The 25,000-nt window shown below is 44.8% G+C and overlaps 1 protein-coding gene across 4 annotated transcripts in view; it reads right to left on the bottom strand.

The window, feature by feature from the left end:
* ZEB2 (zinc finger E-box binding homeobox 2) overlaps nt 1-25,000 on the bottom strand; it is a 116,871-nt gene that overhangs the window by 2,191 nt on the left and 89,680 nt on the right. For 3 of the 4 annotated variants that reach the window (XM_063341021.1, XM_063341022.1, XM_063341025.1), the window contains 6 exons: nt 24,241-24,312; nt 17,633-17,821; nt 16,706-16,920; nt 14,029-14,137; nt 11,155-13,124; nt 8,955-9,135 (listed from right to left, as the gene is read on the bottom strand). In XM_063341021.1, the coding sequence (XP_063197091.1) occupies nt 8,955-9,135; nt 11,155-13,124; nt 14,029-14,137; nt 16,706-16,920; nt 17,633-17,821; nt 24,241-24,312 (2,736 nt within the window). The remainder of the gene's footprint in view (nt 1-8,954; nt 9,136-11,154; nt 13,125-14,028; nt 14,138-16,705; nt 16,921-17,632; nt 17,822-24,240; nt 24,313-25,000) is intronic. The other variant, XM_063341024.1, reaches the window with a different exon arrangement.

Genomic DNA, 25,000 nt, shown 5'->3' with positions numbered 1-25,000 from the left:
ACTTAGACTTTGGATGCTTTTGATTGTAGTAATTTTACTCAAGCAGCTCGGGATAATAAAGAAAATGACTCAGAGAGCATCAATGGAAAACTGGCAGCTCTAGCAAGCAGCTGACACCCATGAAAATGTTCGAAAAATATCCCTATTTATAAATAATTCTGCTGACAGCATCATATACACACCGTATTTCTTTCCCCCCCGCTCGCTGAAGAGATTAGCCTGGAGAGGAGACCTTTGTTTCTTAAAGTTTTCTTTGTGTACGTTGCTCATGAATAGCAGGAAGCCAACATCCTATCTTTGTGCCTTCGCCCGTGGTGCCACGCAACCGCAAGCCAACCGCTGGCCAACCCTTCCCCACCTTCGGCACCCCAAGGCGGGCCCATCGCAGTTTACCTTGGGATGAGCCCCACGCACGCTATGGGTCTAGCAACAGCAACGCGGAGAGCTGGGACACGTTGAGTCCATAAGGGGTTTGCTGTTGGTGGGAGGACCCACACCAACCCACCCCAAAGGTCCTCTCCTCCAGCCCTCGCCTAGGGGAAGAAGCCCTCAAGGAGCGAAAGACGTTTTTCCCCCACCACGTGAGCAAATACAAATATATACATCTGCCACAGAAGCATAAGGGTTTCTAAATAAAATGTTGTCAGCCACTCGCTGAGTGCTAAAGTAGTGTTAAGCTGCAGAAAACAGTATTTCCTTTGGCATTTCAGGCAGTTTCGAACCAATGTTTGAAACTCAAAACCAGTGCCAAGCCTAAACACATCTGGTTGATCCCAGGCCACAAATAGCACAGGAATGCCTTCAACACCTTCCAGAACTGCCATACTGAAAGCTTAATTCCAAAATAGAGCTGACAAAAAATACTTGTCAGCATGATGCCGCACGACAAAACTCAGCAAAGCATGATGCAACCGTGAGATATCCAGACATAACATATGGTGCAAAGATTGGAATTAGTGAAGACCGATCACCAAACTTAGATTGCAGAAGGCAAAAAATAAAATCAAACATTAGTACCTGCAGCCAGATTTTTTTTTTATTTTATTTTCGAAATGTCAAATTATAATCTTCGTGTCATTCAACGGAATGCTCCAGAGCGGTGCAGCCATGCAGGCGGATACGGTGCCAAGTGGTCATTATTTCATATTTCGTGCTATTTTTATGCATATAAAAATGCTGGTATTCGGTGCCTGAAATGCGGAGCCCTGCTTTGCACCTCTTATTGCTAGAGCAGATCGTTAGGAACTTATTAGTGAACTGGCCTGATTCTTCGGGCGTATTTATCATACTTAGCTAATGTGGCACGTGACCAGAACAGGAATAAACTTCACACCAGAGCCCTCCCATCCTGCCCAGTCGTAAAAGTGTGGTATTTCGTTAATTCTTAAAGAAGCAAGAGCAGGGAGAGGAAGAGCAGGGTGGAGGGTAGGTGAGAAAACCCCAGCCGAGAGCGAAGGGCCAGGAAGATGAGAGACCATCACTGGCAGCACCAGCATAGAAGAAAATCCACCAGGAAAAAAAAAAACCTTAATATTTTCAGACCACTGAAATATCTCAACTTCCAGGAAAAGTCAAGCTGCTCCTTTATGAACCTGATCTGCTTTCTTTTCCCCTGCAGCCACTGCTGGGACTCAATAGCAGGGAAAGCCAGGCATAAAAAATATTTCACTTCCATAGCAAAGTTGCTAGGAACGAATACCAAGGAATTTGCTTCTTCCCCCCCCCCCCCCCCGCCCAATCTAGTCACAGCTACCTTCAAGTCCCACTGTGAAAGTTCACATTTAATAAGGTGTGATTAACGAATGCTCAAGGAAGCCAAAAATTGTATGTTATGAAATGAAGGGGAGATCTGGCAGGAAGGAAAATACAGGAGAAACCACAGATAAAATAACCCGAGTGACAGGGAAACGAGTGGATGCCTGGAAATGGGGACTCAAGCTATATTTCTTTGAGAGTTTCCTAAGCTTGCACACATACAGGGGGTCTTTTTTTTTATTATGTTCCTTTACAGTAGAATTGAAAATTCAAGATTGATATATTGAATTATAGAACTATTGCTTTTTTTGATCTGTTTCCTAAATATGCATTTCTGCCAATTTAACCTGTTGGTTAAAATCAGGCTTGAAGAAAACTCTGGGCTTTGAGCTGTACACGTCCTTTGGCTTTGAACCTCCAGCCTTGACTTGGGGGGGCACCGAATCCAGAGCCAGGAGCGATTTAGAGCGCAAGTTTTGCCACAGTGGGGAAATCCCGCGGCCTTAGCTGGGGAGATGTTAGCACGATTAAGTCACTCACTCAAATTATCTTAAAATCCCGAAGCACTCTCGACCTAAGTGCTCCTCAAACCCCAGCGCTGCCAGAAGAAGGTGATGTGGGAGCTTTCCCAACGCTACCAATCGCCCAGCTGGATGCACCAGATACCCCTGCCTGCATCCCTGCCTCGTCCCGGCTCTCCCGCTGAGCAACACGCTCACGTCCCTTTGCCAGTATCTCTATAGTTGCTAATTTCATTCCTCTTTTGTTCCCCGTAGACCTTCTGCTTTTCCTCGGCACCTTTTTTTGTGTCCTTCTCCACGCTGAACTTCTGCCCACGCTGCCTCAGTCCCTCCCCCTGACTTACTTTTCCCTAACATCGGCAAGCCCAGCCCTCGTCTTGTTCCACTTCTCCACAACACCGCTCCCTCTCCAGTAGTTCAAATTTCCTGATTTTTTTGAGGCGCTCTACATTTGATGCCCGCTACACCCTTCTCACCCCACAGTTGTGCTCCATCCAGTTGCCCAGTGCTTTTCCTCTGCTTAAACAGAAGTCGACCACCTCCACTGCTTCTCATCCAGACTTGTCTCCACGCGCCCTTCCAGAGGCCGGGCGATGTGCTCGTCCCTCAGTCTTTACCTGCTTTGCTCATCCCTTGCACGCAGCATCCGTTCAACACTGCACCTCCTGCTCCTGCTACCTGGGGCCTCCCCCAAGCCAGCACAGAGGCAGCCTGGCAGGGAATCATCCATATTTTATAAATTAATTTAGAAATGAGAAGATCAGAATACCTCCTATTTTCATATTAATTTATATTATTACTAAAAAGGCTACACTAGAGCTATTTAGTCTACCACATCCATATCAAGGGCTCAGTTTTGATCTGAGGGAACATGACAGCTTGAGCAAAGTTCTTTGTTCAGACACCACACAACATACCTTAGCCGCGCGCAGCTGTTACAACACTAATTGAAATATGTTTTTAAATGTATCGGGTTTCCGAACATTTGCGGAAGAATTATTTTTTTCCCCCGTGAGTAAAACCCAGTATTTCAGCCATTTAAAAGGAGTGCCTAATCCCTACAATGCATTAGTAGGCCATAAAATAACGCTGAAGGAAGGTATTTTATACTGGGGATGGGGATAAGTCTACGATTGTAGGTGGATGGGGAGAACCTGCAGCTGTAGGTGGATGGGGAGAACCTGCAGTGGTAGGTGGATGGGAGAACCTGCAGTTGTAGATGAGTGAGGAGAACCTACAACTGTAGGTGCACGGAGAGAACCTGCAGCTGTAGATGGATGGGGAGAACCTGCAGCTGTAGGTGGATGGGGAGAACCTGCAGTGGTAGGTGGATGGGAGAACCTGCAGTTGTAGGTGAGTGAGGAGAACCTACAACTGTAGGTGGACGGAGAGAACCTGCAGCTGTAGATGGATGGGGAGAACCTGCAGTTGTAGGTGGATGGGCAGAACCTGCAGCTGTAGGTAGCCCTTCCTGCTTTATCAGTTATTTAGCTAACACACAGTAAGAGCGTTGCAATGTTATGACATCGGTGGAGTAGAGATGCATCCAAAAGAAGCAGATTTGAACATCCCACCCTACAGGTTTTAGCCAATCTCATCCGAGATGACCTGTGTCATCCATAGGGGATGGAACTAGGAGAGGTACCCAAGGAGCTTACAGGAGGGCTCATGAAACACTTGTGTGGCGTCAGGCGTGATGTAGATGCCACATTGTGCAGTAAACTAAATGATAATTCTCTCTCAAATATCTAAAGGAAATGCTTGGGCTTTTTTTTATTCCACCATCTGCAAAAAGAGGTTCCCACAGGGGCCTGAGCTCAATTTACAGAGGGGAAATTATAACTAATCTGTTTTGCAAAGTCTCTAAAATTGCATTTCTGTTAAAACAAAACAACAACAACGAAAAACCCTCTAACAGTAAGTATCTCTCAATCTTCCCGGGCTAAAAGTCTTTGACGGAAAAGCTCTGCGTTTCCCATTTGCAGTGGTATAAAAGTCATAAGACATCAGATCATAACCTGTCACCGGTCCCAGACTAAATATCACCCATCCTTTGCCTAAGGCAAGTGGGTCTTTTTTCTGTGGGAGGGGGCCAAGCAGAAATCCCACTCTTTGGAGGAAAGAAGGAAACATTTTTGTGACAGTTTGTTTTTATTTTTTTTAGGGCAGTTCTTTTGAAGCTGCTTGGGGGTTTGGATGTTAGATGTAGTCCCAATGGAGATGGATTAGTGGCCAGAGCGCAGCGAAACGGTCAAAGGTGCAAGATAAATGCAATTTATATATAATTGCCCAAGCTGCACCTGTTCGGTTTTGAATAGGAGACCTTGTCTACAGAACGAATTTCCCAAGCATAGACTATATCCTTTTTTTTTCTTTATTTGAGTGTAAAATGGGGAATTCTAAACTTGTATCAGAGTAAAGCAAGAAAAAATAACCTTTAAATAGCATGTAAATTTTTTATGAATCAAGCTCTAAATAAAGAAAACTCCTGAGCTGGGAATTCAAAATACTAGCCAGAGAGCGCTGATTTGCTACCAGGCTCAAGAACAATATTTAGTTTACAGAATCAATCTGGAAATAAAACTAGTGCTTGCATCAGCATGAAAGCTACAAAAATAAAAAAGAGGTCTTAATAAAATATACAGTGGAAAAGGAAAGGATGAAAGCACTAGCACAGCTATGGGGCCCTCGACAGCCCACACAAGTAATAAAATAGAATATGATGTAATATAGAACAACAATGAAAGGATTTAAAATTTCTAGGTAGGATTCTGAAAAACCGTTTCCAGCTTTTGTTGCAGAGCCGGCACGCTGCAAGTTTCCCTGTGAAGCTACGGTAAAGCTGGCGTGTAGCAGACATGGGTGTTGGCGACGGCGGAACAAATGCCTTCACCTTACTCCTGAAGCAGCCCAATGCAGCGTTGATGACAAAGGGGAGCCGGGATATTTCTTATTTTCTAGGTGCTCCATTCTGGTTGTTCTCCGGCTCGCTTACCCGCTACCGCTTTCCCTCCTTGTCTGCAACGCAAAGATGTTTTTGTTTGCCTAAACGGCACCAACGCTTTGCCCCGAGGACAACCATCTTCTTCCCCTTCAGTAAGGAAAGTGTCTCAAACCTCGTGCTAAGTAGCTTGGAGAAATCTGAGATCAGATGCGTGCAAATGAAGCGGGATCTGCTCAACTAATTTCAGCCTGACCAAAGTTCGGGTGGGTTCATAAGACTCCACAGGAAAATAACGTGAGCACCGAATTGCTCTGCTACCTGCAGTGCTCCGCACCCCAATTACAGTGCTGCATCCCCTGGTTTGAAAGAAATAAATAGGATCTTGTGAAGTTCAAACTCCAAGAAGGACATGTAACTTCTCTTAAAATGAAATGGCATCCCAAGATTAACTGGGCAGAATTTGGTCCTGCAGCAAGCAGTGGCCTCTCCACTAGATTTCAGTTCAGCCAATGCAATTCACTCCTTGCAGGAACACAATAAATTCTCCTATTCCACGTGAAGCTAGAAGCTATTACAAAAGACTGATAATACTGCATAAATTTAAAATTACGGATTGTGAAATTTGGGGCCCTTTTTCTACGGCGCTCAAGCTGTGGCAGGAGCAGCGTAGAGAGGTAGTCACAGAGCTCCTTGACCTGCATCTGCATGGTCCTATCAAAAGGTCTTGGGTTGACACAGAGAACTGGCCCGATCCCATTCTTCTTCTTGCCCTGCTCCACCACAATACCTAGGACATTCCTGGTTTCTTCTTTACAGTAGTTGTGTTGCACACGATTAAGCCAGCTCATGTAGTTTTACGTGTCAATGTTACTTTTTGCTGCAAATAATTTCTCCGAGGTAAATCTTTAGGGGCTGCAAAGCAGGAACGTGGCCTCTGTCTGACTCTTTTAACCCTTGTTCTAGCACTGGTTGCGACAAGTATGTGGACTATGAGAAGTGTAGTGTCAAAGAAAAATCTGATTGTTCAAATATCAGAAAAAAAAAGACCTAAAAAAGCACATATATTTTTTTACATAGGAAAAAGGACATCAGTATAAAAAACATCCACTATTTGTGCTTCTCCAGGAAAGACAGGAAGTGTTCCAATTCCTCCTAAAATATGTTTTTAATGAAGTAACAACAGATCGTGATCAGCTGGTCAGAAGACAGCAACACACTCAGAAAAGATGCTTTTTCTCTTTTTGAGGTTTCACAAAGTCGATTGAAAAACCTAGGCCTACTCTTGCAACGACCCCAAACGCAGAAGATGGCTTTGCTTTATATTCGGTTCCTTCCACTGTACACGGACTGCAATTTCGCACCTACGTTATTAATGCAATTACAAGCTTTTTCCAAAAACTATCACATTAATTTGAAATTCACTTCAGATGCACGCTAAGCCATTAACCAAAGTCCCGGCGCAGTGTGCCTCCTGAAGGCTGTGAATGAGTTATGGAGGCTAGCCCAGCCGAGGTCTTCAGAGCTCCCAACCACCTCCATCTAACGTCAGCGTGAGGCGCGGAGGCTCCGTAAAAGCAAACGCGTCCTTAATAATACTTCACACTTTATATAGCGAGTTCCATCGCAATATTTCAGCCTGCACGAATTAAGATTTACAACACCCCGGAGGGGCGGGCTGGTATCGTTTCCCTCGCTTTTCAAAGATGGGCGAAGGTGAGAGAAAGACGAAGCCATTTGCTGAAATGCGCAGAGGAAGTCTGTGGCGAAGCAGAAAAGAGCGCGGGGCGCTCAGCCTCAGCGCCTGTGCCTTTGCCACGAGACCATCCTTCCTGTCTCTAAATGCCACGCTCGAGCTTGGTGACGTGCTGTAGTTCTAGCGTATTAAATATGACACCCTAGACATGTTCTGGATCATAAGGCTGAGTCTCATAAAATTGACGGACGTAAAGTTGAGAAGCCGAAAGGGACAGAGCAAAGAAGAAGGAGAAAAGTCCCTACGTTGCAGCTGTGTGGTATTTTCCTAGGCAGTAGGTTCCCGTGCTACTTAAGGACCAGAACATATTTTTGCTTTTACAAATGCAGTTTATTTTGCAAATCAAGGTGATTGCACACATTTCAGCTTGTCAAATTTTCAGCCTTTCAACCATATGTCTGTCGACCTTATGGACTACCAACTTTATGGGATTCAACCATATGTCCAGATCCTGATATATATGAAGGCCAGTTCTAACATAAGAGCTTTACGGTAGTAGCGTAGTAAACCATAATGTTTGCAGATGGCTGTAATAAAATCATTCAGGAGAGGAAAGGTGCAGGGACGTAAAGCCTTCAAAGCTCCTTCTACTGAATAAACAATTTGATCTGAATAATGTAACGGAGAGCACATTCCACCAATGAACTAGCTGATCTAGTCTAAAACGTTGCTTTTAATTTTCTTCCCTAATCCCACATGTATTTTAACTTCCTTTTTTATTTTCCTGTCTGGGATTAGCTTAGAATTTGGAAGAAAAGGATAAGAAGGAAAAATAACAAAGTAAAGAATTTTTTTTTAAAGGCACAGTCCACTTCTGAATTGTAAATTTTTCATATGTGAAATGCCAAATGGTTATGTGCGGCCTGGAAGATGTATTAATAGAGAGGTATAAGTTTTTTGCCGTCACATGGTGAGATTGAAGGATGATGTGACTTGCTTCATTTCCTGAAGTGGGACTCAGCTTTCAAAGTTAAGGAAAGTTTCCTCCTGAGTAAGCTTTTTCTAACTCTAGGAAGTTGGAGTTTGCTTTATGTCCTGCTGCACAATAATTCACGCGATAATTCACTTTCCCTTTGTCTCTAACATAACTTGATATCTCTATTATTTGGGGAGCTCCGGTCCCGCTTTCCCTTAAATGAAACACGCTGAACCGATGCGTCCCCCTCGGAGAGTTCTCCACCTCCGGGCTCCTGCCTGTCCTGGCTGACAGCGGGGATGGGAGCACTGCCCGCAAGGGGAACCATGGCCAGCATAGGTGTGATGGAGGGTCTTTTTCAAACCAAAATATTTTTTAAGCTGACAATCCGCGGTGAGCTTTGGCAAGCTTCCTTGGACTAGACGAAAATCAGTTCCTGCTCGGGAAAGAAGGAAACCTTCCCTGGGCATTAACTGAGAAGTGAAAAGGTGAAATGCAACCTGCCCGCGCTGCTGGCGTGCGAAATCATGGTGAGAGCGACGCCCGTGAGCTGTTTGCCTTCAGATAACTCGGCCAGAGCCAGCTCTCGCGCTGCTAACGTCAGTGGAAGTTTTTCTATTGGATTAAATGGTGTGGGGTCAGATAGTGTCTAAGAAACGAGAAGTACACTGTCACTCTTCCTTCCCGTGCCAGCCTTTGTGTTGAGCAAGTTGCATTCCTTTCTGAGTGCTAGGGCCTACCTAATTTGAAAAGGGCTCATCCTGCGAGGTGCTGAGTGCCGCGATTGCCACCGCGCTCAACATGACGTGAGCTCACCTACCACCTGCCGAGATTCACCCCATCGCATCCAACAGTCCTTTCCCAAGCAATAACCATTCAAAAAAATTTAAAAAAAATAAGTTGAACTGAGCAAATGATATTATTTCTTCCCTGTTGAAAGCCTCAGCACCTGCTGAGCCCTACACTGCCCAAGCGTACTCATGAAATGCGGCAAAGAGCATAGTGAAGACCTCGACTCTTCTGCAAAGACCTCAACCCTGCCCTCGGCGCGTGCGGCCGCCCTACCTGTGTGTTCGTATTTGTGTCGCAGCAGGGAACTGCTCTTCTGGAATGTCTTGTCACATAAGTCACACGCGTACATGCCACTTTCTGTCTTCTTGATCTTCTTTCGGGACAGACAGGAGTCGGAGTCCGTCATGTCGTCGAGGCCGGACATGTAGTCTGGGGTTCCATCAAGCAATTCTCCCTGCGAGGGAACCACCCGTCAGCGACACCCCACTTCCACCACCGCTCCTCCCCACGGAGGAACCCACCGCCCCAGAAAAATTCAAATCATGTCTGCTTAGGACGGTGGTCCCTCTTAGCTTAGGAACCCATCAGTAACGAAACTATGGGAACTGTGGAAACAGTGAGGAGCCTCCTAATTCTCTGCCTTCAACCGTGAGTGCATGAGCACTCTGCGATAACATGATGGACACAAGTGGACGGTATTTATCCTATTGGCACTAAATATTTCCGAGGAGCAGAAAACGCGAAGGGGAGGCTCTTCACGCATGGCAAAAGGTGGTGTAATATTTTATAGGGGTGAGTGTAAGCAACAGCTAAGAGATCATTCCTTTCAAAACACTGAAACTTGGATATATTCTGTATCTGTAGAAAGGTTTTAATTGAATTTTATATTTAGGTACAAATGTTATTATTATGCAATCCATTTAAATGTATGTCTCCCGACTAAAGGCCTCAAGCTATATTTTTATATTTAATTTTGTAATTTGAAATAGGGAATATTAATAACACTTTTTATCAATGTTCTATCTATGTTAAAACAGCCTTCAGCATTAAGCAATAATGAATGTGGATCAGTAAATTATTAAATTTCTTGATATTTATTTTGTCTTGATCCAAAGAGAGTGCAAACTTGCATGATAACATACATTTCCATTTGCTATCACACAGTTCGGTTTTCTTAGACTAGGTTTGCACTAATTAATATTAGAGAAGATTAAATAGGCTTAAATACATTTACAAAGAGGGCAGATGTACTGTAAATTGGAATAGTGGAACAGCTGTTATGGAGGTGCAGTGCTATTTATGCTCCTATTGTGCAAAGAGGGATTACAGCCTGTAATGTAAAACCATACCTGATTTTCACATTTGAAACTATAAAACATTTACTAGTCAGTAAAATCACTAATAGACCATAATAGGACATAGGGGAATGTGCGCAAATGTAAAAAAAAAAAAAAATATTATTAATCTATGATCAGTTAATCTCATTTAACTAAACTCTGTGCATTATATCTGAATACGCCCAGCAAAAAGCTATAAAAGTACACGGCTTCTGTAGAGCAGCTCTTTGCCGTAGGCACGCAAGCGGCGAAATCCTTTACTACTCCTGTACCAACTCTGGGACGACCTGAGAAAAGGATTAAAGGTTGTACCCAGGCATGAAGAAGTGCTGACCCAGATTACGTGTCCAGGGAAAGACTTTGTCTGTGGTTAAGGGCCCTGGCTGCTCCCTCTCCACATAATTTCATTTAATCTCTGGGTTTTTTCAAAGCTGTTCCAGATGACTGGCAGGATTAGAGGACTGGTAGTCTGGGAAGGGCAGTAGGTGAGTTGATGGAAGGGGCTATGGTGAAACAACGCGTCAATGTTTCTCATCCTCCAGACGTTTCACGAGAAGAGAGAACGCCTTTCCCGGGCACAGTGGGTGAACAAACCCCCCCAAAAACATGCAGAAGGAATCTTTGAGGACTCTCGATGGGATAGAGCTGCTACAAGGCCATACGGACCTCTGCTTGGAGGGATACAGCTTTGCGTCCTGGTGTGGGGGTGGCTCCCAAGAGGTCTGCCACTGCTCCTTTTCCCCATGGTGAGATGTAGCCCTGCAGAAATCAGTTTCCCTACAAAGTTTCCCCCTTTTTTATTTTCTTCAGGAAGGATTTTTTCATGGCCATTATTATTAGTATTATTTAGATACAATTCTAATAAGAAACGACCGAGCTCTTAACAGAATAAAACCATAAGCGTCATGCCTGTTCCCTGGTATTGATACAGCTTCTGAATCCATGTAGAGGTACTCTTAAGGTGACTGTAGTTTGTTTTCCTACTCAACCGCATTTTTGCAAGTTCAAACTAAAATAAACTCTGCTAATTTTGTTGGAAATATCGACTACAGCTTTGGGCTTTTTCTTCTGTGAGAGGACATACCACAAAATACTAAATTCTAGCCTTTCAAAAGAAAACGGTTGCAACAATTTACCTGAAATCCTTGTTTCCGCTGGTACTTTCTCCTTTGCTGCATATCGGCAAAAGTAGCTGCTCCAGTTGGGTAAGTATAGGCCATATGTGGTAGGAAGCTCATCTGATCTAGTCCTGGGTATGGTCGCAGCCCAGGAATACTGGTCTGGACTGGTGGCATAAAAGTGGCTGGGGGAAATGCGCTCTGTGGTGGAAGTGTTGTGTATAAAGGTTTGGCACTAAATGGGTTCATACCAAATACTGGGTTAGTGCTTTTATCCAGATTATTTGAATTAGAAAACTCCTTCTTGATAAAAGTCAAGTTCAGTGGCTCATCTGAGTTTTCAGATGATGAAGAAACACTGTTGTGTTCTAAATTTACACTATTAGATTTTGTTTTGTTCTTTGTGGCTATAATACTTTTGGGTTCCTTCATTTGTTTTGGTAAAGACAAGTCCAAAGGCTCAGCCTGAAGCTCCTCGGAAGAGAAACTGTTTGGAGTGTAAGAACTACTGTGGGAGTTTTTAGAAGATGTGGAAGAAAGATTTAAAGGAGAAGGAGTATTGCTCCTAGAGTGGTCCAATTTATCAACTGGTTTAATATTGGTAAAATGAGGAGGTTTTGTTAGCCTGAGAGGAGTATCACAATTAGTAACACTGTTATGGAGTTCAGCTATAGATGGTGAAGTTATAGAGTCCACAGGCTTTATTGGAGATCTGGCTGACAAAGAGTCTTTAGTGGGAGTGTTGTTGGTGGCAGCCAGCGCCACCTTGGCACTGGCCCTTTCCAGTGATGGTGACCTGGAACTCGAATACTGGTAGACTTTTCTTTGTTCAAACCATTCCTTCACAAATTCCTGAGGAAGGCCAACAGCAATGGAAATTTTCAGTAGTTCATCGGAGTTGGGTTCCATATTCATAGCATAATATGCTTTAAGTACAGACATGTGGTCCTTGTATGGGTTGATGGGGCTAGTCATTCCTTTCTCAGAAAGTACTGATGACAGCAAGAGGGTTTGCTTATCAAACACTCCAGGTTTGTTGGGAACCATGTTCTCGTGAGGCTGAAGGACTGCCTTGATTTCTTCGTTCATTTTACACAGGTAACGCTCATGCTGATGCAACGGAATGGGACCAGGAAAGCTTTCTTTACAGAACTGGCATGAAAATGGAGTGGATACGTTATGGTTCTCTATCATCTTGTCTTCAGTTACCAGGTCTATTAGGGTTCGCAGCTTCTCTTTTTTAATGTTATTGAGCTGCCTCCTCGAGTCTGTGGTTAAGCTCTGGAGGCAAGCTTTGGCTTCATTGACTTTCTCTAATGTATAGTCAATAATACTTTTAGTGGCACCATTATGACTTACTACTGGAAGACCCACGGGGGGAATATTGGGGGAGGTAACTCCTTGTTCCTCGGCTTGAGAGCAGGAATCCTTCATATGGTAAACCTTCAACTTGGAGATCTCTTCAGCCTTGCAGTCCATTTTCTGCCTGGAAACCGTGTTGTCCACAATCTGTAGGACCTTCTGCACCTCACTTAAATTACTGCCTACCGCAGGAAACCCAAGCAATGGTGCTTCCATCCCTACACCTAAGTGCTGCATTGGACTTTGAGCAGAAGCGTGAACTCCTAAGGGGCTGGTTGCTCCAAGTCCACCATTCATAAAAGGACTAGTTGCACTAAACCCATGTGAGGCCATAAGAACCTTATATTCATTGAAATCTAGTGGTTCTGTTTTAATTTTCAGTAGGCCTGTTTGTTCAGACATACTAAGTGGTTTGCCATTCTCCAGCTTGTTTCTCAGCTGTGTAATGGCTGAATTAGTAGGAGAGGAAGATACAGAATTAGGAGAAGAACCCGTCTTGATATTGTTTCTCATTCGGCCATTTACAGAGATTAAACCAATACACTTCTTGCTGCTGATGTGCGAACTGTAGGAGCCAGAATGGGAGAAACGTTTCTTGCAGTTTGGACACTCATATGGTTTTTCACCTAAAATGATAATTAAAACCAAATGTTAATTATCATTGTTGCTGCTATAGTTGCAAGCGCTTGCATTTGATACCCGACTGATCGTCTGTGTATCCGCTGATTAATAGCGAGGAAAATATTAATTCCATAGATATGGCCACACACCACCAACTGCTTTACCCGCCTCTTTCTACGGGTCTTGAGGTCAGTTTGGAGCCATGGTCTCCAGACGGCAGCGGCCACCAAGGTGTGAGATTGGCTCCAGACTGACCGTTGGCAAGTCACAGGTGAGTACCCTGTGGCGAAGGCAGTCAAATCAAATCCAGGCTGTTCAAATTTGATTTGTTTCTTCTTTTTTTTTTTGTTTGTTTTTTTTTAATTTTTCTTCCAAAAAAGGGAATTTTCACTGGAAATGAGCACGGTACAAGAAACTGAGTCCTGATGTTACGACCTCTGGGTCAGGATCAGTGGAGGTTTGTGCCTGGACAGAGCCCGGTGGCGTTTCGCGTGCCGAATGCTGCCTCAAGCAGGAGGACCAAACCCCACGAGTCGCTCGACAGGAGACGCCTCGCGCCGACTCGTGATCTGAGCACACGAGCTGTATTGCCCTTGGAGGGACTTTCTGTTATGGAAAGTAGAAGGGACTCTTCAGGATCCGGCCGCACAGAACCGAGTGAACGCTTCTGAACCCCAACTGCCCAACAAACAATCCATATTATTTGCAGGAAGCTTTACTATTTCCAAATCTTTCAGCGAGACCGTGGTATTAACAGCATGATAAATGGGGATGACTCAGATATCACTTATGAAATACCTTAGTAGCTCCAAGAAGCCAGAAGCAGAACTGTGTAAATTTTAAGCAGTCTTTAAAACTCAGCTAATTAAACAAAATGCAAATGAGCACACCAGCACCTCCGCTACTCACCACTGTGAATTCGCAGGTGTTCCTTCAGATGGTGTTTATATTTGAAGGCCTTGCCACACTCAGTGCATTTGAACTTGCGATTGCCTGCTCCTTGGGTCAGCATTTGGTGCTGGGGGGGGCGGGGGGGGAGGAAAATAAAAAAAAAGATAGCGACATGAATTTTATGCAAGAGAAACCATGAATTTCTAGCTTAAAAAAACAAAAACAAAATTAATGCGGCTCCGAATTTATCAAGCGGACCAAAAGGTCTGCATGTACATTTATTTGTCTCATCAGTGTTGCAATAAAAATCAAAATGTTGGCAGTAAAGCGAAACAAATGAGAAAGTACTTTCACATGAGCATTCGATATTTGCTTTAGAATTATCTCCTAAGTCTCTCATCAGAAATGTGTTGCTTTAAGGTATCTCACGATGAGAGAAACTGTTTTATAAGAAGATTTGTGGCTCTTAATATTCCTAGCAGATTCTGAACATGTGGGACTCCGCTTGTTTAAAAATTCTGTTTACTGCGTGTGTAGGAAAGACAGAAACGCTGCCGTTAGTGGCGTTTCGTGTGAGATTTAATTCATTATCAAGCAGAAGGGACGGCGTCTTCGGCAGGAGCTGCTGGTGGAAATGGTTTTTAAAATCACAGAGCAGCAGGGAAGACGCGAGCTACCTTTCGTGCCATGTTTCCCCCCCCTACCCCCCAGTGCTCTTTTAAGGGGCGAGGGAAAGTTGAAAGTTAAAAGATGTAATCAGAGGCAGCTGACCTTTTTTTTTTTTTTTTTTTTGCAACAAACAAGAAAAGCCCCGTGACTTTGAATTTGGGGGGGGGGGGGATAATAATTAAAAAAATATTAATAATATTTATAATAACGCAGCCAGCCACTCGGGATGCTCGAGGTCGGAGGTCAGCCTTTTGCAGGCGGCCACGACACAAAAGGAGGAGGGGGAAAATGGGGGGGGGGGTAAAAAAAAAAAAGTATTTTAAAAAAAAAAAAAAAAAAAAGGCAGCGCCGAAACGGTATGACAACTGCGAGGGTGTGCTGCCTCTTCCCACATTCCTGGCGAGACAGATGGTGTTACATGGGACACAGGGAGGTTTGTTCAAACAGCAGCAACCTTCAAAGATCAAGCAGAGCCCAGCCCGCCGCGCGCCATTGAGGGACCCGCGCTCATATGTTGCTGAGTTGCATAAACAAACAGCAACAGCTGTTTTGTCTCCCCCCATCGCCCTCCGAGGACTACTATAAACTTTAGTTGTGCCACTGTTAATATGATACAATCATTTTAATTTACTAATTGTAAATGCCACGAGCAAATGAGGGGACTTTTCAACACCAAAGCTACCATTCATAATGCGCCAGCACCGGCGCGCTCTCGCATGTGAAATTTCAGGCGGTTGCGTTGGATAAATGTCTACGCGGGTTTTGGGGTTGGGTTTTTGGTTTTTTTTTTCTTTTCCCCCCGGTGTTTGTAATGGTACGAAGCGAAAGAAAGAACCTTGCGGCGGATCAGGTTGGGAAAAAAACGCGCGTAGAAAACGCATTTGTCTACTGGAAAAGCCGCAGGAAGGAAAGAAGGGGAGAAACCGCTCCAGAATCATTTATATTGATTTAAGATCAAGCGAAAGGGACGGTTCTCTTAAAAATGCTAATTGTAAAAATCGCATGATTAGGAGATGCCCGCTTGCCTAACTGAATTTACCTTATGCTGGGAAAAACCTACCCAGAGAAATACGGCCGATCACGATTTTCAGCTTTTTAAGAAAAACAAATGTGGCACAAAGCCTTTATCATTTGACACAACGCGCGCATCGATTTATTTAAGTTTTAACCACGCCGTTTGAGTTTCCATCCCAGCCCTCCATGAGACAGAGGGGATTCTCCGGCGAGGACAGGAGTAGGCTTTTCTGCTGGTACGTAACGAGTTTTGTGGCACAGGTCTGTCGCCAGCCTGTTTAGGAGCGCTGGGGAAGCTCGGTCACCTGTTTGAGATACGCGGCATTTCCTTAAATGCAGCACTGATATAATATTACATGCATCACATCGAGGAAAAAGAACTGCGGTGATTTATGGCAGCTACGCCGCCGGGCAATACAAACGGTAGCGATGCCGCCGTTGTGGTGCGCGCGTGTGTTAGGGGCACGATCGCTAACGAGAGCCTACACGTGTCTGTAGGAAGAGTTATTCTAAAACCGTGCAGTTATGTTTAACAAACGATTCTACAAAACACGCATAATTTCACGTGATGGAAAAGGGTACTCGGAAAGTAATGAAAAAATATTAGCGGATCTTTTCGTATGTCTTTGGAGCTCCTATTTGCAACACTGCAGAGTAACACTAGGTGAAAAATGGAATTAAAATTGCTGAGATGTTTAATAATGTATAATTAAAATGCTACAGTTTCATTCACTTTTTGAGGAACATAAAAACGAAACTAAAGTCAAGTTAAAGTGCAAATAAAATTTCTAAATTAGAAATTAACACACTCATTCGATCGTGAACATAAGACTATTAAATCATATTAGAAGAGACCATCAAAAAATCATTTAGACCTCAATTAAAGCTATTACCATTAAAAGATCTGCATCTTCAAAATGCCATGAAAAATTAATAATGATTGCCAATCAAAGCAATATCGTTTCTCTAAGGGGTTATTACAGCAAGAAATCACTTAAAACCAGCCCCCCACCTGATCTGTCCCTGGCTTGTGTGTCACCATATGCCGCTCGAGCTGGGTGCGGTAGGCAAACGTGTAGTTACAGAGAGGGCACGAGAAGTTCTCCTCGTTCTTCTCGTGGCGGTACTTGATGTGCTCCTTGAGGGACGTCAGGCGCTTGTAGCCCCGGTCGCAGTAGGGGCAGGTCAGCAGTTGGGCGAAGGCATCTGGAGTTCCAGGTGGCAGGTCTGCACCCCAGGATGGGGAAGGGAAGGGGAGGGGGAAGGAGGAGGAGAAGAGGAAGAAGAGGCAGGCCAAAAGGTCAGCAAATCAATGGCAGCTCATGGGCTGATTGCCCGGGATGGTATGAGAGGAATCGCTGCAATCTGCTGCCCGCTTCCAACCGGCGGCGGGAGGCACCGGCACCCGCGCACGCCCACGGCAGGCTCGCAGGACCCGCGCCGGACCCCGCTAGGAAATTAATTAATTACGGGCATCCCTCCTCCCGCAGGCCTCGCCGGCTGGAAAACTAAGAAATACTTTTTTTTTCCGATCAATTGGCGATTTGCATTCCAGCCCCGGCTCATTACGTTACTTACGCCATTGACGGAATCCTTCCTCCCGACGCTTTTCCAATTATTTATCAAGGCGTCGGAGAGCGATGGGTGGGCTGCCCCGTCTTTTCTTGCCTTAAAACTCGATCAAAACTTCCCAAACTCCCAACCAGAGCCTTTCTCCCCTTTAAATTCAGCTCTTCGGTTCACCCGCCCGCTAATACAAATTTGCTGACTAAAAAATCACAATACACTGAAATTACAGCCCCAATCTTTGCTCGTGAAATTCCATGCCGCTGCAGCTGTTCTTCAATTTTTAAGGTAAACACCCAGGCATGCAGTGCATTTATAATTGCAACAGCTGCACGAGGTCAGGGTACTGGCTAAAAATGAATTACGGCCTCACCATTTTCTTCTTGCCCGTTGGCCTCTGGAGTGCCAAGGCGAGACAGTTCCTCGGGGGCTTCAGGGTAAATAATGGCTGTGTCGCTGCGCTGCAGGTACTCCGCTATGCTGACCGCGTGCCCGTCTCCTTCCTCCAGTTTCCTTTTGGCAAAATATTCCTCAAGGTCCGACGTGCAATTTGCGTTCTTCACTAAAAGGAGAGAAGGGGAGAAGAGAAAGGGGGTTGAGTGCCTCCTCCCCGAGAGCTGGGGTCGGTGAACATCGGTGGGCTGAGCCCATGTTCTCGCTTGGAGCTCCGTTCTGGGGCTGCAGCTGGATCCTCGCTCTCATCGGTCTTGCTCCAGCTCCTAATAAAATTAATGTGGGCTTTCCCACCAGCGCGGATGGAAGTAAGGGCGGGCAGTTAAATCAACAGGAACGCGGGCTCTGCGGGGCAGCAGGAGAAGTTTATGAGGTTTGGGTAATGCAGGTAATCCTTCATCTCTGGAACCTGAACCTCCAGGGGGCTCCTGGGGGACCCACGGCTTTTTGGCATGGACTTTGGCATCGACACTAGCTCGACCTACAGGAGGGAGCTCAGCTGCCCCCAGGTCCCGTAGGCCCCAAGACAGTCCCCACACGGGAGACGGGATTTGCAGGTGGAAAAGACCACGGCTGCTTCTCCTCCAGGATGGGTCCTGCCTCGGGCTGCTCTTCTGGGGCGGGCACAAGAAGAAAGTTGCTCACAACAACTTCCTTTTATTTTTTTTCACCCTGAAAATATACTTAAAATGGGAGAATAGGTTGTTTTTTAAAAAAGTATCGCTTCATAGATTTCTACAAATAGAACCACATGTTTTAGACCGTAACAGGGATACCGAGCCTAAAACCGCTTTTACATTCTGTGCAAGAGTTTACCTTCTTTTCCTTAAATGTAAACCCAATTTTTTATTGTCCGTGCAATGTCCATGAAACATAATATGTGCTCAACCACAAAACATCCTGCTACTAAAAATATGCTTTTCTCCGCCAGGTATGAACACTGCATACAGGAAAGACCCTAAAACTCTGGGAGGTTATAGGCAAATGTTCATATAATTATACCAAGGAAAAAAAAAAAGAGCTGATCATTTTTTTTCTCTGATTTTTATTTTTTTTTATTAACAAATCCTGGAAGACAGAGTTGGTGGCAGGGAATTAAAGATACTTGTTTTTAACTGACCGTAAATGAAAAGAACAGCTTATGATTGATTACATTTGTAATGTATTTCTCCTTAGGTGAAAGAAGAAAATGAGGCAACACCATAAACTATTCGACAGTTCATGTAAAAGTAAGATATTAAATGGCACGATTCTGCTCTCACTGACGCCAGGGAGAAATATGGAGTAAACTCATGGACATCAAAGGGGTTATGGCCCTACAGTTTTGTATGGGTTTGTAAGCACTGGAAACGAGGGACGAACCAGCTCCTTGGTGTTCAGAAATGGGTAAATTCTTTGCCTCAGTTTCCTACAAAAGTGCAAGGTGATGCTGGCAGTCAAAATGAGACGTGGCCTCCAACTGGGGCACAACTGGAAACCTGTAAGCGCCTGATTTGAAGCGCTGATCTCGCCGCCATCGATAAAAGTAGATATTCATCTATGCAAACCTCGTCCCTTTAGCCAATAAAATCAAATCCTCCGGCTGAGACAAATCTGCCCTATTTTTCATAGGAGCCGAGCAGCTTCTCAACCGTTCTGCAGTATTTTAGTGACAGTGACCAAATGGCACAGGGCACGGGGCCCCGTTTTGGGAAGGAAACTTCTGTTCCTATTGCATCGGTTTTGTAGGGAATTGCTACACACCACCACAGCGCTCCTCCCTTGGTCCTTCTGGAGCTCTTGCTAGCATTTCTTAGTATCATAAGAAGAAATACCTCCTTTTTTCCCCCCCAAAAAAGTGACTTCTATAGAAGGGGAGCATAAATCCGGAGAACATGACCAAGTACCTTACCTCCATTTTGTTGCTGTGAGAGAAATGTGACAAAATGGTGGTCACTGAAGTACACACAGGAGCGTCAGACCGTGTTTTTGGCTTCGTTTTTATCAGAACAAATCCGAGGCGTTACTTTTTGTGTCGGAAACCTGACTTTTCATTCCCTTGCTATGCCTAGGTTTTCCAACTGTTGCAAGATCATCCACCCTCCAGCTTAACACTACCCCATCTCTGCCCCTTCTCTTGGCTTAGCAATAGACCCAAGGAAACCAAGTTTACTTTTTGCCGGATTCAGGCCATGACCCAGTAAATGCTACCTGTGAAGCAGGGAAAGAGAGCTTTTCTCCAGAGAGGAGATACGGGAGCAGGAAGGGGAAAGGGTGGGATGGCTCCAAGGGATGTCTCCATGTGTCCTTCTTCTCCAGGTAGGCTTGGGAGGGTTTGCAGCTTGCAACTGCATTTATAGAACGGGAATTCGAGCTGCCAAGTAAGGCCTGAGTTTATATTAGGAGCTTCAGCCCCAAACTCAAACCCAAACGTGGTTCTTCCTCTCCCCAAGTCTATCTGGAAGCTGATCCAACAGGCTGCGGAGCGCTGCTGTGATATTACTGGCCTTGGCTTCCTAATTCTCTGGATTATTTGGCTTCTATGTCTGTGCATGCAATCCGGGAGCTAAAGCAAATGTTTATGTCTACATTATAAAGCCCTAAAAACAAGGGGATTTAGTGGAAAAGCTGATAGATCCTTAACTGAGACAATACAACCAGTGCTGCAACGCTGCAGATTAACATAAATAGCAAAAGGTGACCATGTGTATCTGGTTTCTCACCAGCGACATTACTGACAATTCAGACATGGCTGGAAGCTCACCCGGTGTTACTAAAAAGACCCATCTGACAACCATTAGGTTTCTCTCTCGATTTCTGGGGGGAAGAACTTGCTCCCCTCCCCGTGCCCTAATTTGTTTTCCATGCAGAAAGTCATGTTCCCGGATTCCTCGTGGGCTAACGCTGCACACACATTGCACATCCCCTCCTGCGAGGCAAGAATTTCAGCGAGATCTACGGCGGGTGACCTCACCAAATAAGTCCTTTTTTAATTAATTATTGGAGCCTGGAGAGCAGAAATATTTTCAGCTCCAAAAGCTGATGTGGCTGTGTCACATAAAAATAAAACGCATTAAGGAAAGCTATCTTTGGAGGCATTTAGGACCTTTCAAGATAAAGTGAGAGAGAGGTTCAAGGAGCTTGGGAGACCACTTATTTTGTGTGGGAACTCGTCCTGCGAGATGGTGATAGCTGCCCTTAATCGCAAACAAAGCTAATAAAACCACAGCCTTCATTAGCCAGGAAGTGAGAGGCCCCCATTGGTACACACAGATTACAGCCTGAAAACGGCCTGTCCTCCAACCTGCCAAGTTTTACTTCTGTTTTCCTCCCCCCAAAGGGTTGGGTTTGTTGGGTTGGTTTTTTTTTTCCCTTCTTTAAATTACATTAAGAGATCTTTACTCGAAGCTTGTCAGATGTTAGTAATCGAAACCAGGAAAATTTTTTCTGTGTGTTTACAGGGAATTTGCTCATCTATTTTCTGCAGACATCCCAGTTGTAGTAACTGTAACAGGTACAGTAAAATAAACCATAGAAAATTATTCATTCCCATTTGAAAAAACCCTTCTGCAAAACATCATTTTGTCAAGTAACCATTTCAGAAATCCCCAGAAATATTTACAAATTAATTTAGCAGGACCAAAGACTAAAATTTTCACTCTAATGGTCACTTTTGCTGTTCCGCTATTAAGTCTCCACGGCTCATTATGAAAATGCAGCTGATTAATGTATGGATAACAAGATTTCCTTTTTTCAGTACCACTAGGAAGTGGCCATTCTGACAATAGCAGAATAATTTAATAACGGAGACTTTTTCTTTTAGTTTTCTTTCTCTACTAATGACGCTCTGCAATGAATTTGATGCTAAAAATACACCACAGTTGTTGCATGCACCTACAGCAACTTTGCCGGTTGGGTGTAAGTGAATGAGTCTGAAGCTGTATCTCCTATCTCTGTGCTCAGCCCGGGTCACGGAGCTCTACAAGGGCCGGTGCCAAGAGGCGAGAGGCGCGTTGTGTTAAACGAGAGAAACCTCCTTGGCCCATCTGGAAGAGCCCCTGTTAATCTGTAGGAAGACTGAAATGGCTTTTCTTGGGCACCAGAAGGTCACTGAAGAACGGCTTTCGCTTAAGATGGAGTCACTGGTCTAACTTCTTTCATCGGGTTCAGTCTCAGCCTCACCTCAGCTATTTTATTAAACGCCGGTATTAAATCCCCCTACTACCTGCAGGGAAAAATTGAGGCCAGACACTCAGGACAGGCCCAAAGCCTATAGTGAGGCTGAAGAAGAGAACTTTAAACATTTCCCAGATGAGGTAGGAAGGATCCCCAACGGCTCAGGGACTGGCCTCTTCCCTTTCCTCCTCAAATAATGGTTGGGGCACCTCAACAGTCAAGCCGAGGGAGCTTCTACTCTGCGCGAAGGATGCTGCAGCTCCTGACAGAGGATGCTGTCACCTGGCATCTTCCACTCGAGGTGAAAAGACTGGCAAAGGCATTTAGCTTATCAGATGCTTTAATATGACTAAATAATCTGACATGGCTCTTAAGAGACTGCAAAGACGGCAGCCATGAGGGAAACGTGCTCTACCCGGGCAATACAGCCTCCACCGACGGAGGTGGCTCCGAACGCCTCGGTGCTAAAAGGTCTGAATGAAGCACTAGCAGAGCACTAGACAACCCGTAACGGTTATCTGAGCAGCCGCCCGTTGAAGCAAGAGCAGCTGGAGTAAAGAGGAGGCCGGGGCTTTTGCAGGGGACATTTGGGGAAGGAATTGCCGGGTGCAACATCCAGAGCAGCTTTTGCCTTTTAAATGCAGACCCCCGAAACCCACAGCCCTCTTTGAACCACGAGTTCGCAGTGCGGCAAGCCGGGTAGGGGCAACCCTTATCGTTTTCCCCCAGCAAACGGGTGTCGGAAGAGGCAGGACAACCCACGGCCACGTTCGTGGCAGGGCCGTGGAAGGGCTTGGTGACACCCTGCCCCCAGAGAGATGCCGTGAGGCCGCAGTCGAGCAGGCAGAAGAGACCATCAGATACTGGAAGGGAAGGGGCTAAGAGGACACGAAGCCTTCCCCCCTCGAGCAGACCACATTGCAAGTATGAAAGAGTCAAGGCCTGTTATGGTAAGGAAAATATGTGCAAAGGAAGTCACACGGACTGATAGGGGACCTCAAAGGCTCTGGTAATGGTAATTCAGATAACCATCAAGTCTTATTTCTGAATCAGACGTCTTTTCAAGTCCTGTTTCTCCAAGCGCTAAGCACAATTTGTCACTTTATTAACGTCCCTCGGAACTGAAAAAGCTTTTAAAATACGTATGCATCCAGTTCTGTATGGCAACATCGTTAAGTATGTACGCAACGATAAACTGTGCCTTGGTGCCACCCTCCTTTCATGCATACTAAATCTAATGGATGAAAAAAGCAGTGACATGGTTTTATTTTCCTATTATTTTCTCCCCCGAGGATTATAAAGTAAATTTCTTGTGTTACTTAATAAGAGCATTGGGGTTTTATGTGGGTGTTGCCAACATTAGGAAAGTGTGAGTAATAAAATCCTTGCGAGACCTGGGCACCACCTTTTACAGTAATATTTGTAGAGAGCATTACCTATGAACTAAATCTCATAATGGAATGCAGAGAAATGTACTTATACTAGAAAACTCTTACTTTTCACTGTGTAATCTGCAACATCTCAAATTGTGACAAAATGCAACAGCAACGTGGGGTGATGCCTGGCATTCGGCTGGGCTGAGGATGGAGTGGGGCCTCGTGGCCTTTGGAAAACACGGTAAACCCCTGAATTCATTTGGATTGGAAAATAGTAACAGAAACCTTTTGCTGTTTTCCTCTGCTACAGAAAATAAAAGAGGTGGCTCGGAGATGATGCCTGCTAAATATCTCCCTCCCCTTTCTTGTTCCACAAAATGTATTGATTTCTAAGAAGAGGGGAAAGAAAGAGATGTGGAAAGTGGAAAAAAAAAAAAAAAAAAAAAAAGATTAGCCAGAAACATAATAATCTCATAAATATGCATTTAAAGCGTGTGTGTCTGTGTATCTATGTAAGGGGTTTATGTGTGTCTTGCTGAAAAGATGTTTGCGGCCTCTGAAGTAGCTTACTCGGTGCACCATGCCAATCTGGGCTTGCCAAGAAGGGTGCACCCCATCCTCATTATCAAGCTCTTTGTACAGTCTCTCTCATTAAAAGACTACTGTATCTTGGTCCGGCTACTTTAAACTCTACGAGGTTCGCCCTCGTTGGGAAAACATCTCCTCGCGCTGCTGAAAACCATTAGCTCCCGAGGATGCAGTTGAGAGGCCGCGGGGCACCGGAGGGATAGCCGGGACTCCCGCCGAACGAGTTTGTTGCTGGGATCGAATTGGAGGGGGGGGGGGGAGTGGAATTCAAAAAAACCCAGGAGAATTCCGTAAACGCTTCCCAAATGTTCAACTGAAAACAAGAAGGAAATTGTTTTGCCCCTTCACGCGCAGCGCATTCGAGAGGATGCAGAGGAAAAGCCATGCTCATGCCACGGGATGGCCTTACCTGTACCGTTGTTTCCAGCGGTCTGAATTGTGGCTTCAGGCCCCATAGTGTCGTAATCTTCCTTCATTTCTTCTGCGAAATAAACACGCACACTTTTAGCATTTGCGCATTACGGAGTTGCTTACAAAGCTAGGGAGCGCACCGCGGGAAGAGGGAAGATCCTGCTAAGGGAAGGAGAGAGAAGGGCGGTTGTGGACCTCTACGCAACGGCTCTGTTCTGGCAACTCAACGCGTTCGGCGGTGCTGGGTGGAGGAGAACTTATTTACTTTAAACATGACAGCGAGTGGTGGAAAACACAACTATTTGTTCGGAGTAAACGAAGGGCTTTTCCCCATATCAAATCTAATAAGCAATCGGGTGATAAAAAGGGATTTTTTTTTTTTTCTTCTTTTTCTTTTTTTTTTTTTTCCATATTTAAAAGAAATAATCAGTTAACAGACACTGTGAGGTCTATACCTGGAAGAAACTGCAAAAGAAGTTCTTCTATCTCTCTATCTATCGTCACACAGATCTTCTGAGCTGTCATCGTCATTCTAACCTCGTTTGAAGCGCGGCGTGTATTAATATCAAGTGGTGCAGAAATGTGACAAATTTTGAACTGTGGGCAGTTCTCTGCCCCTACGATTTGTTTGCCTCTTCTGTGCGCTGACGAAGTCTGCCTTTATGGCCATAAATCGGGTTAATTCACATGCAAATGAGCATGATAGGTGTAGAGTTATTTACTGTGTATTTATCGGGTTTAGTTTCCATGAAACTGGG

Source organism: Chroicocephalus ridibundus, chromosome 7, assembly GCF_963924245.1.
Source record: "Chroicocephalus ridibundus chromosome 7, bChrRid1.1, whole genome shotgun sequence".
Classification (NCBI taxonomy): Eukaryota; Metazoa; Chordata; class Aves; order Charadriiformes; family Laridae; genus Chroicocephalus; species Chroicocephalus ridibundus.
This window is presented reverse-complemented; position numbering and strand designations above follow the sequence as displayed.